Raw genomic sequence first — 17,092 nt, forward strand, 5'->3', positions numbered from 1 at the left:
ATATATACCCTCAGAGGAATCAGAGGCTGCAGCTGCAGCAAAGAGCCAGGCAGAGTAACTGTGCAGAGGCCACAGCCACCAATGTCAGGAAACCATGTTTACTGCTACAAACTGTTAAGCTGAAGAATATAAAATGGGGCAAATATTTTTAGGCCAGAGATTTTAATTTTGAAAGAAGTGACAGTCTAAGTTCTTCTACATAGCAATATACGTGACATGCTGATTGTATGGTGCACATAGTCTATTACTAACCCTGTTTGTTTTTTTCTCCTTTAATCTAAAAGCAGACAAAAATCAGGATTTAGGGATTTTGTGCAAAAAAGTATCAAGTTTTAATCCTCTATTTGAGGGTACTTTTAAGTAGCAAAAAAGAATGCTAGAAGAAGATACTTACTACCAGTTCAACACCACCCTCACATTTGCATTCTTGTGTTAAAGTGTAATATCATAGCTACTAGTTAATCATTAATCCTGCCACAGGAAAGCACTGCCGATAATTAATCAAATAAATACCAGGTGTTCTTCCTGTCAGGCCTTCAGAATGGTTCTTTAACCCTAAAACCCTAATTTCATCCTATCCTAAACCAAAACTATAATTTACATTTTCTTATGTATCTTCCATAGATAACTTTGCTGCATTCTAAAGAAAATCACTGAAGTGTCTAGACAAACTTGAGGTAATGAGATACTTTGAAGAGAAGCAAATAACACTGATCTTAGGAAAGAAAAATTTAAAAAGCAAGAAAAGGAGTGGAAAGGACGAAAGTAATTAGGGGGATTCTTGCCCTATTCCTTCCCTGCCTGTCATAAATAATAAGTCTTATTTTTTAATCATTCCCTTTGTGAAATCACAGATAAAGACATGTAAAAAAGCAAATATTTAACTGTTCATAATATCAATCAAATCCACCTACAGGCTGGTTGATATGAAATCTCGTAGGCATTCTTCTCATTATAGCTGAGTCAAGATCCTGAGGACGATTAGTAGCTCCCATCACTATGACCTAAATATATAAAGAAAACAAAGGTATTAAATATACCAGTAATACTCCTTTCAGGTTGTTATTACTAGGGTTTAGAAGATATAGAAAATTAAGTGGGGTTTAAACTAAATCTTCTATAGGAAATCTGATTGTAATCCAGTATTACTCAAATATTTATAGATATAAATCAGAGTTAATCCTGAATACATCAAATGATAGCAAAGCTGGTAAGCCTGATGCATTTCGCCAGACTTCTAGTAACTAAAATAATACATTATTCAGTTACCGAGGAATCATAAAAATTTTTTAAAAACTATTGTATTTTGCAAAATATGGTTACTCAGTGGCTACATGCTGAATAACTTAAAGCTATTTATGTTACAGCTTGGGAGTATATATGAGGGGACTACTTCAAGTCCTTTAATAATATTAAGGAGAGAATCATTTCCCCTACCAGAATCTGAGGATTCTGGTAATAGTAATAGATATCATCTATTTTTTCCTCTGGATTTCACATCATCATTTCATGGCACTATCAGCACTGCAGGTGACATCTTTTCAGTGCTAATAAAACCTCAAGCAATCCAATTTTAAACAAGGGCAACAGAATAAAAGCAAACATCAAAATGCTGGGTAGAATATTAAAAAAAAAAAAAAAAAGAAAAAAAATTGCTGGCGGCCCCGCCAGCCTCTGGGTCTATGCCACTTATTTATAAAGAACGTAGAGACGAAAAATCAACACGAATAAAGACAAAGATATACAAAACTATTTAATTTCTGAACGGCTTCAATATTACCATTATTGTTGATATTTCTGTATAATATATAAGCACACATCTGTTATCCAAAATGAAATTTATTGGTATTCTAAGGAAAACTTTTATTTCAGCCTAAGAGGTCTTAGATTTCTGAAATAATCTGAAATCTAACTCCAGAACAACATGTTGAAAAATACACTAACTCTTATATTCTACTTCTTTATTTTTAGGCTATGCTGTGCAGCATGTGGGATCTTAGTTCCCAGACCAGGGATCGAACCCGTGCCCCCTGCATTGGGAGTGCAGCATCTTAACCACTGGACTGCCAGGGAAGTTCCTTATATTCTACTTCTACTCTTTACATTTAACATTACTCAACTGCCAAATTACTTTCAATTAACTGTGAGAGGTTGCCACCTAGAGGGAAAAAATATACATACAAATTTGAGAAATAGTTCCATAATATAATGCAATTTTGTATTTGGGTCAAGTGATCCTAAAGTCAAAATATTAATGCTCTTACCTGTTTTTCTTTACTGACTTTCTACAACTCTATAGAATTAATAAGGAAAATTTCTACCTAATGTAAAACAAAGTCTTTAAAAGGATCAAATGAATTAATTGTATAAGATAAAGGATGAATATAGTATATTTTGAGATAGAGTATTCATTAGATATTAAAAGAGAGTTCAAAGTGATATGGAAGCTTGTTGAAGACTGATCATATTATGTTGTAGAGAATCACAAAAAGCACTGTGGTTGAGTCAGCACCTGAAAAAAACTGAAAAAGGGGCTGTACTTTGAGAAACATTCTAGGTAAACAGCCTGAAACAAAACAAAAACCCATTACGAAACATGAAACACTAAAACTTAGGATCAAGATAAATCTAGCACAACATGGCCTAATGAATTTATTTGGGGTGGTAACAGATATTCACGATGAAAAAGCAAAGCAAGAGTGACTGACATCACTTAAAGAAGTAAATTTTAAGGAGTGATTTTAAGGGGCAAAGAAGATAACCTTTACACATATATTAACTCATTTAGTGCAAATAAGCTAAAATTAAAAATGGGAAGCAACAGTAATTTTTTAGTATTTATGCAGCAAAATTAATGTACCTTTTAGGTATTAGGTAAGACTTCTAAAAATCTTTAAAACAAAATATTAAGATAAATTTTTTACCATTTCACATTTAAAACAATCAGATCTAAATATATGCCTCAAAAGCTGAACTATGTCAATGAATACCCTAAAAATAATGTTAGCTTTTACGTCTCAAGTCTCTCAAGATGAAGAATATATCATCGACTAACTTGGATTTCCAGCAGTAGTGACAGGTTTAATTGGGCCACTCAACTATTTTTGTTTCCTCTGTTGCAAGGAAACAAAGAGAGTAGGCTGGGGTACTGGGCTCTATCCAAAGTCACAGAATAGACAATTTTAGAGGAAAGCTAACTGGTTTCAATTAAAGAAGATGTCTAAAACTATTATTCAAATTAGTAACAGCCATTTTAACCCCTTCAACACACAAAAAAGTTAAAAGCAACATCTTTATTTTCTTCCTCAAAAGTATGTCATAATAGAACAGTAAATACTATTAGTATAATAAAGAATAATGGTTCTAAAAATTCAATTTGCTGTATCAGAACCACACTGTGGGGCTCTGGAAGAAGTGGCTCAGGAGTGTATTTCATCCAAATTATTTTATAATAAATATTATTATCATTATTTCCTTGGTTTTAAAACAATACTCTGATAAGATATAATAGTAACTATCAATATTTCTCTCTTACATGGGCTAACTATTCAATTCTCTGCATACTTCAAATACTATTGCTTAGGAGGATAATTAGTTTTTGGAAACCTGCAAACTAAACTCATTGAATAGATTTCTCAGAACCAATGATTAATATAAATTGTTTCTAGTAATTCACCAGAATTTATCTATGTTGTGCTTTCTTCTCTAATCATCGAACAAACACTAAAGGCAATTTTCCCTCAAAATGAAATTATACTTTCATAACGGTGATGTAGGACATGGGACTTAATTTTCTTCTTGAGAATCAGGTGTCTCAGCACTTTTGATTTATGGTAATGTGGCGGACAAAGGAGATCCTTAAACCCTCTGGCTACAAAACATGTAAAAATAATAAAATATTTTTAAAAACTCAAATTAATCAATAAATCTGCAAAAAAGTAAAGGAATTAAGCTGAATCTAGCAACAAAGCCTATACATGATGGAGATAAGCAAGGGTAGAAGTTGACCACATACCATATGGACACGTACAGATTTTAAATAGTGGCGTGCGTGATGAGAGACCAACCTACATAAAGTTGGGACTCATGAGGTACTATGGCCTGAGAAAAGTGGTGAAATATTAGAAAACCTATTTGGCAGAGTCAAGCCTTGGTTCTTGGAAAGATATATAAACACACACACTAAATCTCTGAGATTTCATGGTTCATGGCCAGCTAACATGGATCTTGAACCTGAATTTACCTGTCTTTGGAAAAGAACACAGCAGAGACAAGTACAAAATCCTCTTAGAACAGCAAACCGTCAATGTAGATTCCAAAAATTCACACACAAAGTTCTACCAAATATGATTTTTCCCATGAAATCACAAAACACACAAGGAAATAACCATCTTAAACTCAAATGATAGAACAAGATGTACAAATACTTATATGCTAGAATTACTGAAGATGGACTATAAAATTAGTGTTAATACATTTAAAGGAATAAACAAGAAATAAAAAAGAAATCACATAGCAAATACTTATGTAGCAAATATATACCAGATACTGTTACAGGCACTTTACTCAGATTAAATCCTTAAAATCCTACAACAATTCTGAGGTGGATACAATTCTTCCCTTTTTATAGATATTACCCCCTCTATTCAGACACAGGGTGATTATATAATTTTGCCAAAGTTACAAAGCTAACTGATGCCAGGGCTCTGCTTTACTAATCCAACTGGCAAGAGACCACCAAAACTGATCTGGCAGACCTGAAGAAGAATTTCTAGAGCTGAAGAATATAATAACTGAACTAATAAGCTCAATGAAAATGCTACATAGCTGAAGGGATCCAAATGAAGCCAGAATTATCTAATTGGAAGAAGTAAAGAAATTACCCAGAATATAGCACAAAGAGATAGAAAATATGAGAGACGTTAAAAAACATGGAATATAAATAAGGTATGTCCAAATGGCTTTTGATAAAATCACAAGGAAAATGGAAAAGAAAAAACATTTGAAGAAATAATGGTTGAATTTTTTTTTTTTGGCAGTGCTTGGGTCTTCATTGAGGTGCGCAGGCTTCTCATTGCGTTGGCTTCTCTTGTTGCAGAGCATGGACTCTAGGTGCGCAGGCTCAGTAGTTGTGGCGCATGGATCTAGTTGCTCTGTGACACGTGGGATCTTTCTGGACCAGGGCTCAAACCTGTGTACCCTGCATTGGCAGGCAGATACTTAACCACTGCGTCACCAGGGAAGTCCCTCTAACTATGTTTTCTTAAAAGGGGCAAAAACAGATTACAAAATAGAAAATACCTACTGAAGTTAAAACAATGAAAGAACATTATTAACCTTCCCAAAACTCTTCTATGAGAAAAGTTTTTATATACATGAGATATAAAATAGGTGATTCATGGAAGGGGGGGGGAACCCAAACAGAAAAATGGCTCTAGAAGTTCCATTTCCAGCAATATGGCAGAAAACCAAACATGCCAGAAAATTTTTTTAAATTTTCTTTTAAAATACATTATTGATCTGGCAAGAAAGTATGGAATATTCAGAGGTGAAGAACTAGGTGAAAATGGGAACTCAAAGATGTAAATTGAACAATATAGCTGGCTTTCTCTCTGGGGGAATACCAAGGGACCTTAATTTTGGTTTTCACAGCCTTTCAGTGGGAAGAGACAAAGCCTAGGACAGAAGACTGTCATGTATAAAATTGGAAAGGTGCATGTGACAGGAAGTGGTTAAGTATCAGCAACTCATGAAAATGAAAGTATAAAATTAAGTTAAATTTAAAATATATATATATGTAAATAAGTTTGACTACTCAAAGTACGGAGAGGCCTGTACCAACTGGAAGCATCCTTTTGCTACATTAGTCAGAAATTAGCAAGCAAGGGAAATGTATTTAACCGCCTTACTTCCCTGATGTGTGACAACGTACTGTCAAGTTGTGTGGCACTGACAAAACTAAAATACACAGTTGATTCTCTTTCTAGCTTCTTTTAATCATTCCTTAGAACCTTACAGAAAAGGAAATTACAGTTTAGAACATCTGAGAGCTTGCAAGGAAAAACATGCAGCCCCACTTTAACTAAGAAAGGATGGACCTGGGTTGGAAACAAGATGTCAGAGTAAAAGAACTTGCACTCGCCTTCTCTCATGAAAACACCAAAATCACAACTAACTGCTGAACAACTATCAAGAAAAAAGACTTGAACCAATCAAAGAAGATATTCTACATCCAAAGACAAAGAAGAAGTCACAAAGAGAGCATAGGAGGGGTGCAATCGTATAATATATAATCAAATCCCATACCTGCTGGGTGGGTGACCCACAAACTAGAAAGTAATTATGTTGCAGAAGTTCTCCCACAGGAGTGAGAGTTCTGAGTCCCACGTCAGGCTGCCCAGACTGGGGGTCTGGCATCAGCAGGAGGAGCTCCCAGAGCATTTGGCTTTGAAGGCCAGTGGGGCTTGATTACAGGAACTCCACGCATGGAGGGCACACTCAAGGTCCTGTGTGTACCAGGACCCAGGGAAAAAGCAGTGACTTCACAGGAGCCTGGAGAAGACCTACGTGCTGGTCTTGGAGGGTCTCCTGGGGAGGCAGGGTGGCGGCTGTGGCTCACTGTGGGGACAAGGACACTGGTGGCAGAGGTACTAGGGAGTATTCATTGGCATGAGCTTTCCGGAAGTCTGCCATTTTGACATCAAGATGAGGCCCCACTGTAGGATCCAGTGCTGGAACGCCTCAGGCCAAACAACCAACAGGGCTGGAGCACAGCCCCACCCATCAGCAGACAGGCTGCCTAAAGTCTTCCTGAGACCACAGCCGCCTCTAAATGCACCCCGTGACACGGCCCTGCCCACCAGAGGGACACGACCCAGCTCCAATCTCCAGTGGGCAGGCACAAGTCCCTCCCACCAGGAAGCCTGCACAAGTCTCTAGACCAGCCTCATCCACCAGGGGACAGACACCAGAAGCAAGAGGAACTACAACACTGCAGCCTGCGGAATGGAGACCACAAACACAGAAAGTTAAGACAAAATGAGATGGCAGAGAAATATGTTCCAGATGAAGGAACAAGATAAAACCCCAGAAGAACAACTAAGTGAAGTGGAGATAGGCAATCTACCCGAAAAAGAATTCAGAGTAATGATAGTTAAGATGATCCATGATCTCGGGAAAAGAATGGAGGCACACACTGAAAAGATACAAGAAATGATTAACAAAGAGCTAGAAGATATAAAGAACAAAGAAACAGAGTTGAAGAATACAATAACCGAAATGAAAAATACACTAGAAAGAATCAACAGCAAAATAACTGAGGCAGAAGAACAGATAACTGACCTGGAAGACAGAATGGTGGAAATCACTGCTGTGGAACACAATAAGGAAAAAAGAATGAAAAGAAAGGAGGACAGCTTAAGAGACCAATGGAACAACATTAAACACACTAACATTCACATTACAGGGGTCCCAGAAGGAGGAAAGAGAGAAAGGGCCTGAGAAAATATTTGAATAGATCATAGCTGAAAAATTCCCTAACGTGGGACAGGAAACAGTCACTCAAGTCCAGGAAGCGCAGAGAGTCTCATGAAGAATAAACCCAAGGAGGAACATGACAAGACACATAGTAATAAAGTTGAAAAAATTAAAGACAAAGAAAATATTAAAAACAACAACAGGAAAAAACAAATAACATACAAGGGAATCCCCATAAGGTAATGAGCTGATTTTTCAGCAAAAACTCTGTAGACCAGAATGGAGTGGAGTGGCGTGATATATTTAAAGTGATGAAAGGAAAAAACCTACAACCAAGAATACTCTACCCAGCAAGACTCTCATTCGATTTGACAGAAAAATCAAAAGCTTTATGGACACTCAAAAGCTAAGAGAATTCAGCATCACCAAACCAGCTTTACAACAAATGCTAAAGGCCACAACTGGAAACAAGAAAATTATGAATGGAAGCTCACTGGTAAAGGCAAACATACAGTAAAGGTAGAAAGTCATCCACATGTGGATATGATATCAAAACCAGCAACTGTGAGGAGAGTACAAAAGCACGATACTGTAAATGCATTTGAACTTGAGACCAGCAACTTAAAACAATCATTCATATATATATAGACTGGTATATCAGACCAGTATATCAAAACCTCATGGTAACTGCAAACCAAAAACCGACAATAGATATACATACAAAAAAAGAAAAAGGAATCCAAACACAACACTAAACATAGTCATCAAATCACAAGAGAACAAAAGAGGAAAAGAAAACTGCAAAAATAAATCCAAAACAATTAACCCAACGGCAATAAGAACATTCATATCAATAATTACCTTAAATGAAAACGTATTAAATGCTCCAACCAAAAGACATAGGCTGGCTGAACGGATACAAAACAAAGACCCACATATATACTGTCTACAAGAGACCCACTTCAGATTGAGGGACACATACAGACTAAAAGTGAGAGAATGGAAAAAGATATTCCATGCAAATTGAAATCAAAAGAAAGCTGGAGGGCTTCCCTGGTGGAGCAGTGGTTGAGAGTCTGCCTGCCAATGCAAGGGACACGGGTTCATGCCCCGGTCTGGGAGGATCCCACATGCCACGGAGCAGCTAGGCCTGTGAGCCATGGCCGCTGAGCCTGCGCGTCTGGAGCCTGTGCTCTGCAATGGGAGAGGCCACAACAGTGAGAGGGCCACATACCGCCAAAAAAAAAGAAAAAAAAAAGAAAACTGGAGTAGTGATACTCATATCAGACAAAACAGACTTTAAAATAAAGACTGTTACAAGAGACAAGGAAGGACACTGCATAATGATCAAGGGATCAAACCAAGAAAAAGATATAATAATGGTAAATATATACGCAACCAACATAGGAGAACCTCAATATATATGGCAAATATTAAAAGCCAAGAAAGGAGAGAGTGACAGTAATACAATAATAGTCGGGGACTTTTAACATGCCACTTTACCAATGGACAAGATCATCCTAAAATGAAACTAAATAAGGAAGCACAAGCTTTAAATGACACATTAAACAAGATGGACTTAATTGATATTTATTTATAGGATATTCCATCCAGAAACAACAGAATACACTTTCTTCTGAAGTACTCATGGAACATTCTCAAGGATAGACCATATCTTGGGTCACAAACCAAGCCTTGGTAAATTTAAGAAAAGTGAAATCATATCAAGTATCTTTTCTGACCACAACGCTGTGAGACTAGATATCAATTACAGGAAAAAAAAACTGTAAAAAATACAAACACATGGAGGCTAAACAACATGCTACTAAATAACCAAGGAATCACTGAAGAAATCAGAGAGGAAATCAAAAAATACCTAGAAACAAATGACAATGAAAACACGAAGACCCAAAACCTATGGGATGCAGGAAAAGCAGTTCTAAGAGGGAAGTTTATAGCAATACAATCTTACCTCAAGAAACAAGAAAAATCTCATAAACAACCTAACCTTACACCTAAAGCAATTACAGAAAGAAGAACAAAAATACCCCCAAAGTAAGCAGAAGGAAAGAAATCATAAAGATCAGATCAGAAATAAATGAAAATGAAATGAAGGAAACATAGCAAAGATCAATAAAATTAAAAGCTGGTTCTTTGAGAAGATAAACGATAAACCATTAGCCAGACTCATCAAGAAAAAAAGGAAGAAGACTCAAATCAACAGAAGTAGAAATGAAAAAGGAGAAGTAACAACTGACACTGCAGAAACACAAAGGATCATGAGAGATTACTACAAGCAACTGTAGGCCAATAAAATGGACAACCTGGAAGAAATGGACAAATTCTCAAAAAGCACAACCTTCCGAGAATGAACCAGGAAGACATAGAAAATATAAAGAGACCAATCACAAGCACTGAAATTGAAACTGTGATTAAAAATCTTCTAACAAACAACAGCCCACCTATCCTTCTCAAACTCTTCCAAAATATAACAGAGGGAGGAACACTCTGAAACTCATTCTATGAGGCCACCATCACCCTGATACCAAAACCAGACAAAGATGTCACAAAAAAAGAAAACTACAGGCAAATATCTCTGATGAACACAGATGCAAAAATCCTCAACAAAATACTAGCAAACAGAATCCAAAAGCATATTAAAAGGATCATACACCATGATTAAGTGAGGTTTATCCCATGAAACCAAGGATTCTTCAATATATGCAAATCAGTCAATGTGATACACCATATTAACGAAGTGAAGGATAAAAACCACATGATCATCTCAGCAGATGCAGAAAAAGCTTTTGATAAAATTCAACACCCATTTATAATAAAGTCTCCAGAAAGTAGGCATAGAGGGAAACTACCTCAACATAATAAAGGCCATATATGACACACTCACAGCCAACATCATTCTCAGTGGTGAAAAACTGAAACCATTTCCTCTAAGATCAGGAACAAGACAAGATTGCCCACTCTCACCACTATTACTCAACATAGTTTGGAAGTCTTAGTCACAGCAATCAGAGAAGAAAAAGAAATAAAAGGAATCCAAATCGGGAAAGAAGTAAAGCTGTCACTGTTTGAAGATGACATGATACTATATACAGAGAATCCTAAAGATGCTACCAGAAAACTACTAGAGCTAATCAATGAATTTGGTGGAGTAGCAGGATACAAAATTAATGTACAGAAATCTCTTGCATTTCTGTACACTAATGATGAAAAACCTGAAAGAGAAATTAAGGAAACACTACCACTTATCACTGCAACAAAAAGAATAAAATACCTAGGAATAAACCTACCTAAGGAGGAAAACAGAAAACTATAAGACACTGATGAAAGAAATTAAAGATGATACAAACAGATGGAGAGATGTACCATGTTCTTGGATTGGAAGAATCAATATTGTGAAAATGACTATACTACCCAAATCTATCTACAGATTCAATGTAATCCCTATCAAACCACCACTGGCATTTTTCACAGAACTAGAACAAAAAAATTCGCAATTTGTATGGAAACACAAAAGACCCCAAATAGCCAAAGCAATTTGAGAAAGAAAAACGGACCTGGAAGAATCAGGTGCCCAGACTTCAGACTATACTACAAAGCTACAGTAATCAAGACAGTATGGTACTGGCACAAAAACAGAAATATAGATCAATGAAACAGGATAGAAAGTCCAGAGATAAACCCACACACATACGGTCACCTTATTTTTGATAAAGGAGGCAAGAATATACAATGGAGAAAAAGTCTCTTCAATAAGTGGTGCTGGGAAAACTGGACAGCTACATGTAAAAGAATGAAATTAGAACACTTCCTAACACCACACACAAAAATAAACTCAAAATGGATTAAAGACCTAAATGTAAGGCCAGACACTATAAAACTCTTAGAGGAAAACATAGGAAAAACACTCTATGACATAAATAATAGCAAGATCCTTTCTGACCCACCTCCTAGAGAAATGGAAATAAAAACAAAAATAAATGGGACCTAATGAAACTTAAAAGCTTTTCACAGCAAAGGAAACCATAAATGAGACAAAAAGACAACCCTCAGAATGGGAGAAAATATTTGCAAATGAAGCAACTGACAAAGGATTAATCTCCAAAATATACAAACAGCTCATGCAGCTCAATATCAAAAAAACAAACAACCCATCAAAAAATTGGGTGGGGGCTTCCCTGGTGGTGCAGTGGTTGAGAGTCTGCCTGCTGATGAAGGGGACGTGGGTTCGTGCCCCAGTCTGGGAAGATCCCACATGCCGCGGAGCGGCTGGGCCCGTGAGCCATGGCCGCTGAGCCTGCACGTCTGGAGCCTGTGCTCCGCAACGGGAGAGGCCACAACAGTGAGAGAGGCCCACGTACTGCAAAAAAAAAAAAAAAAAAAAAAAAAATTGGGTGGAAGACCTAAATAGACATTTCTCCGAAGAAGACACATGGATGACCAACAAACACATGAAAAGATGTTCAACATCACTAATTATCAGAAAAACGCAAAACTACAATGAGGTATCACCTCACACTGGTCAGAATGGCCATCATCAAAAAATCTACAAACAATAAATGTTGGAGAAGTGTGGAGAAAAGGGAATCCTCACGCACTGTTGGTGGGAATGTAAACTGATACAGCCACCATGGAAAACAGTATGGAGGTTTCTTAAAAAACTAAAAATAGAACTACCATATGACCCAGCCATACCACTACTGAGCATATACCCAGAGAAAACCATAATTCAAAAAGACACATGCACCCCAATGTTCACAGCAGCACTATTTACAATAGCCAGGACATGGAAGCAACCTACACATCCATCAACAGAGGAATGGATAAAGAAGATGTGGTACATATATACAATGGAATATTACTCAGCCATAAAAAGGAAAGAAATTGAGTCATTTGTAGAGACATGGATGGACCTAGAGAGTGTCATACAGAGTGAAGTAAGTCAGAAAGAGAAAAACAAATATCATATATTAACGCATATATGTGGAATCTAGAAAAATGGTATAGATGATCTCATATGCATAGCAGAAATAGAGACACAGACGTAGAGAACAAATGTATGGATATCAATGGGGAAAGGGGGGATGGGAGGAATTGGGAGATTGGGATTGACACTATACACTATGATACTACATATTAAATAGACAACTAATGAGAACATACTGTATAGAACAGAGAACTGTACTTAATGCACTGTGGTGACCTAAATGAGAAGGAAATCTAAAAAAGAGGGGATATATGTATATGTATAGCTGATTCATTTTGCTGTACAGTAGAAACTAACACAACATTGTAAAGCAACTATACTCCAGTAAAAATTAATTAATTTGAAAAAAAAAGCTTAAAGACCCAGATGTAAGACCATATACTATAAAATTCTTAGAGGTAAACTCTTTGATATAAATTGTGCAAGATCTTTTTGGATCTACCTCCTAGAGTAATGAAAATAAAAACAAAAATAAACACATGGGATCTAATTATTAATTTCTAAAATATGACAAACAGCTCATGCAGCTCAACATCAAAAAAACACACAACCCAATCAAAAAATGGGCATAAGACCTAAATAGACATTTCTTCAAAGAAGACATATAGATGGTCAAAAAGCTCATGAAAAGATGCTCAAGATCACTAATTATTAGAAAAATGCAAATTGAAACTACAATGAGGTATCACTTTACACCAGTCAGAATGGCCATCATTAAAAAGTGTACAAAAAATAAATGCTGGAGAGGGTTTGGAGAAAAGGGAATCTTCCTACACTGTTGGTGGGAATGTAAATTGGTACAGCCACTATGGAGAACAGTATGGAGGTTCCTTTAAAAACGAAAAATAGAGGTACCATAGGATCCAGCAATCCCACTCCTGGGCATATATCTGGAGAAAACCATAATTCGAAAAGATATATTCACCCCAAAGGTCACAGCAGGACAATTTACAACAGCCAAGACATGGAAGCAACCTAAATGCCCACTGACACATGAATGGACAAAGAAGATGTGGTACATATACACCGTGGAATATTATTCAGACACAAAAAGGAATAAAATAATGCCATTTGCAGCAATATGGATGGTCCTAGCGGTTATCATATTAAGTGAAGTAATTCAGACAGAGAATGACAAATATCACATGATATCACTTATATGTGGAATCTAAAAAAATGATACAAATGAACTTACAAAACAGAAACAGACTCACAGACATAGAAAACAAACTTATGGTTACCAAAGGGGAAAGGTGGGAGAGAGGGATAAATGAGGAGTTTGGGATTAACATATACACACGACTATATATTTTTTAAAAGTGACATAAGAACTGAGAGTAAAGACTATAAGGATTTATGATAAGAGTCAAACGAAGTGTACAGAATACTCATAGCCACTTGTCACTTCCTTTTCCTTGACATAGATGGTTCTAATACCCTGGTTTTCTCTCTTATTCTTGTATTTGTTTTGAGCATTTGGGAAATCTTTTGAACATTTTATTAATTACAAAGCCCTCAAAATGGATGAAGATATACACAAATCATATTCTTTCAGATTTTCATCATTTATTGGTAAGTATAAGTTATGAAAAATAATTCTGTAAATAAGGTTAACAAGCAGCCAAATTTTCTATTAACACCACCACCAAGAATAACACAAATTAAAGCAGATTACTTTCAAATACCTGGCAGCTGTGATCAGTATCCAATCCATCCCAGAGACTCATAAACTGAGCTTTCATCATGGCTGTAGCTTCATGGTCAGAACTTGAACGGTTTCGTAGAAAGGAGTCTAGAAGAAAAAAGTCCTTAACCTTACAAATCAGTAATAAATTACTCTTTACATAATTTCAAATCGTTAATTAAAAGCTGAAAATTTTATGAAAGATTACAAAGAAAAGGGTTCGAATATGCCTTTTCATACATTATTCTGATATAACTACTTTGACAAATTATCCAACAAATTAAAACAATCAATTCACAATCCTCATTTCTTTCCTAAAAATACATTCATACCAACATATATAAGAGAAGTAAAGGATCTAGTGCTGAGAGGCTAAAAAAGGATCATGTAGTGTCTTAGAGCAAAAGTCTGTGTGCTTTGGTCCTAACTTTCCAGGTTCTCTGCATCCTATGTGTTCTTAATTATGGGATCACATCCTTTTTCCTCATACATTTTTCCTGGTAATAAATAAAAATGATACTGGAAAATCTCAAAACACTATTAAGTGGGAAAATATAGGACAGGAAATGGTTTAAAACATACATACTGGCATGCATGTACATATACGTTATACAGGGTGAAAAAACCTTTAATGAAATACACCAAAATGCTAATAACTTTGGTTATCTCTCAGTGATACTGATGGACAATTTTAATTTTCTCTTGAATTCTTTTCTGTCTTCCAAATTATCTATAATGAACATGAAATACTTTTAGAACGGGGAAAATATTTTCCATCTAGAACGAAAGGACTGAAAGGTGGTATATCCTAAGAATGAAAAAAAGACAATAAAAACAAATCCTATATTTTCCAGTACAATCCTGTTTCAAATGTTTTGTCTTGTATCCCTTCAAATCACTGGCATTTCTCAATAACTTTCACATTTCAACATTAAAACTAAAACTTGAAGTCTGTCAATCATACATGCAAGTGACATGAAAATGCTTTTTAATGTGCTGGGTCCAAGCTTTAAAAAACAAAAAAATTTTTTACAAAGTAATTACAGCAAAAACACATTACTATGACATGATAGTTTTGTGATGGCAAACATATATCCTGTATTTTCTTTTACAGTTCTAATCGTGTATAATATGTACCATTGTTGTACCATGTATTGTACCATGTGTTGTACCATGTACAATAAATGTACCCATTTATTCTGGATGTATAATCTAGTCATTTTAAAATTGCTTATTTTTTAAAGATAAATTGTGTAAATTTAGCTGCCTACTTAACTACCATAATTCTGCTATTAATTATTCTTAAATTATCTTCATTTCTAAGAAGTGGTCTGGCAAGATGGCTGCTTAAAATAATATGAAAAACTTAAAATGCTGGATCAAAGTATAAATAACCTAACTATATCAGTAGTTACATTAAATGTAAATGGTCTACAGTATGCAATTACCTGTTTAAGATATTAGACTGGATTAAAAAAACACAAAACCCAACTGTGTACTGCTTACACGAGACACACTGAATATAAAAGCTCAGAATGCTGAAGACGGTGGAAAAAGACATGTATGTAAACACTGACAAAAAGACTGAATAAGATTTTTTTTTAAAGTTAATGCATATCTGATAAATAGTGCTAGAACAATCGGACATCCATATGCAAATAAACAAACCTCGACACAGACCTTATACATTTCACAAAACTCAAAACAGAACACAGACCTAAATGTAAAACAAAAAGCTATAAAACTTACGAAGATAATACAGGAGGAAATTTAGGGAACCCTGGGTTTGGTGATGAACTTTTACATACAACACCAAAAGCACAATCCATCCAAGAAAAAAATGTGTAAGTCGGAGTTTATTAAAAATAAAATTCCTGCCCTGTGGAAGACATTATTAAGAGAAAAGATAAGCCACAGACTGGAAAAAAACATTTATTGTATAAAAACATATCTGATAAAGGACTTGTATCCAAAATATACGAAGAACTCTTAAAATTCAACAAGAAAACAACCCAGTTAAAAAATGAGCAAAAGGGCTTCCCTGGTGGCGCAGCGGTTGAGAATCTGCCTGCCAATGCAGGGGACACGGGTTCGAGCCCTGGTCTGGGAAGATGCCGCAGAGCAACTAGGCCCGTGAGCCACAACTACTGAGTCTGCGCATCTGGAGCCTGTGCTCCGCAACAAGAGAGGCCACGACAGTGAGAGGCCCGCACACCACGATGCAGAGTGGCCCCCACTCGCCGCAATTAGAGAAAGCCCTGGCACAGAAACGAAGACCCAACACAGCCAAAAATAAATTAATTAAAAAAAAAATCCACCTTCAAAAAAAAGAAAAAATGAGCAAAAGATATGAACAGAGACCCCACCAAAGAAGATATACAGATGGCAAATAAGCATATGAAAAAAAAGATGCTCAACAATATACGTCACTGGGGAAGTGCAAATTAAAACGAGACACCACTACACACTTATTAGGATAGCTAAAATCCAAAAAATTGGTAATACCAAGTGCTGGAGAGGAGTGGAGAAACAGGACCTCTCATTTACTGCTGGTAGAACTGCAAAATGGTAGAACTGCTGGTGGAACTTTTAAGTGCAAACAGCCACTCTGAAATACATTTGGTAGTTTCTTACAAAGTTAAACACAGATTTACCATACAATCCAGCAATTGAGCTCCTAGGTATCTATCCAGCTGAGTTAGAAACTTTAGTCCACACAAAATCCTGCATATCTCTGTTGTTAGCAGCTTTACTCATAACTGCACAAAACTGGAAGCAACCAAGAGGTCCTTTAATAGATGAATGGATAAACAAACTGTGGTACAACCATATAATGGAATATGATTCAGCAATATAAAGAAATGAGCTACCAAGCCATAAAAAGATAATGGAGGAAACAAATGCATATTGCTAAGTGAAAGAAGCCA

The 17,092-nt window shown here is 36.0% G+C and overlaps 1 protein-coding gene across 1 annotated transcript in view; it reads right to left on the minus strand.

Annotated features, from left to right (window-relative positions):
- ATAD1 (ATPase family AAA domain containing 1) overlaps positions 1-17,092 on the minus strand; it is a 55,806-nt gene that overhangs the window by 13,929 nt on the left and 24,785 nt on the right. The window contains exons 6-7 of the mRNA XM_082673758.1: positions 14,167-14,273; positions 915-1,004 (exon numbers count right to left, since the gene is read on the minus strand). Coding sequence (XP_082529884.1) covers positions 915-1,004; positions 14,167-14,273 — 197 coding nt within the window. The remainder of the gene's footprint in view (positions 1-914; positions 1,005-14,166; positions 14,274-17,092) is intronic.

Source organism: Grampus griseus (genome assembly GCF_964374135.1).
Source record: "Grampus griseus genome assembly, chromosome: 16".
Lineage (NCBI taxonomy): Eukaryota > Metazoa > Chordata > Mammalia > Artiodactyla > Delphinidae > Grampus > Grampus griseus.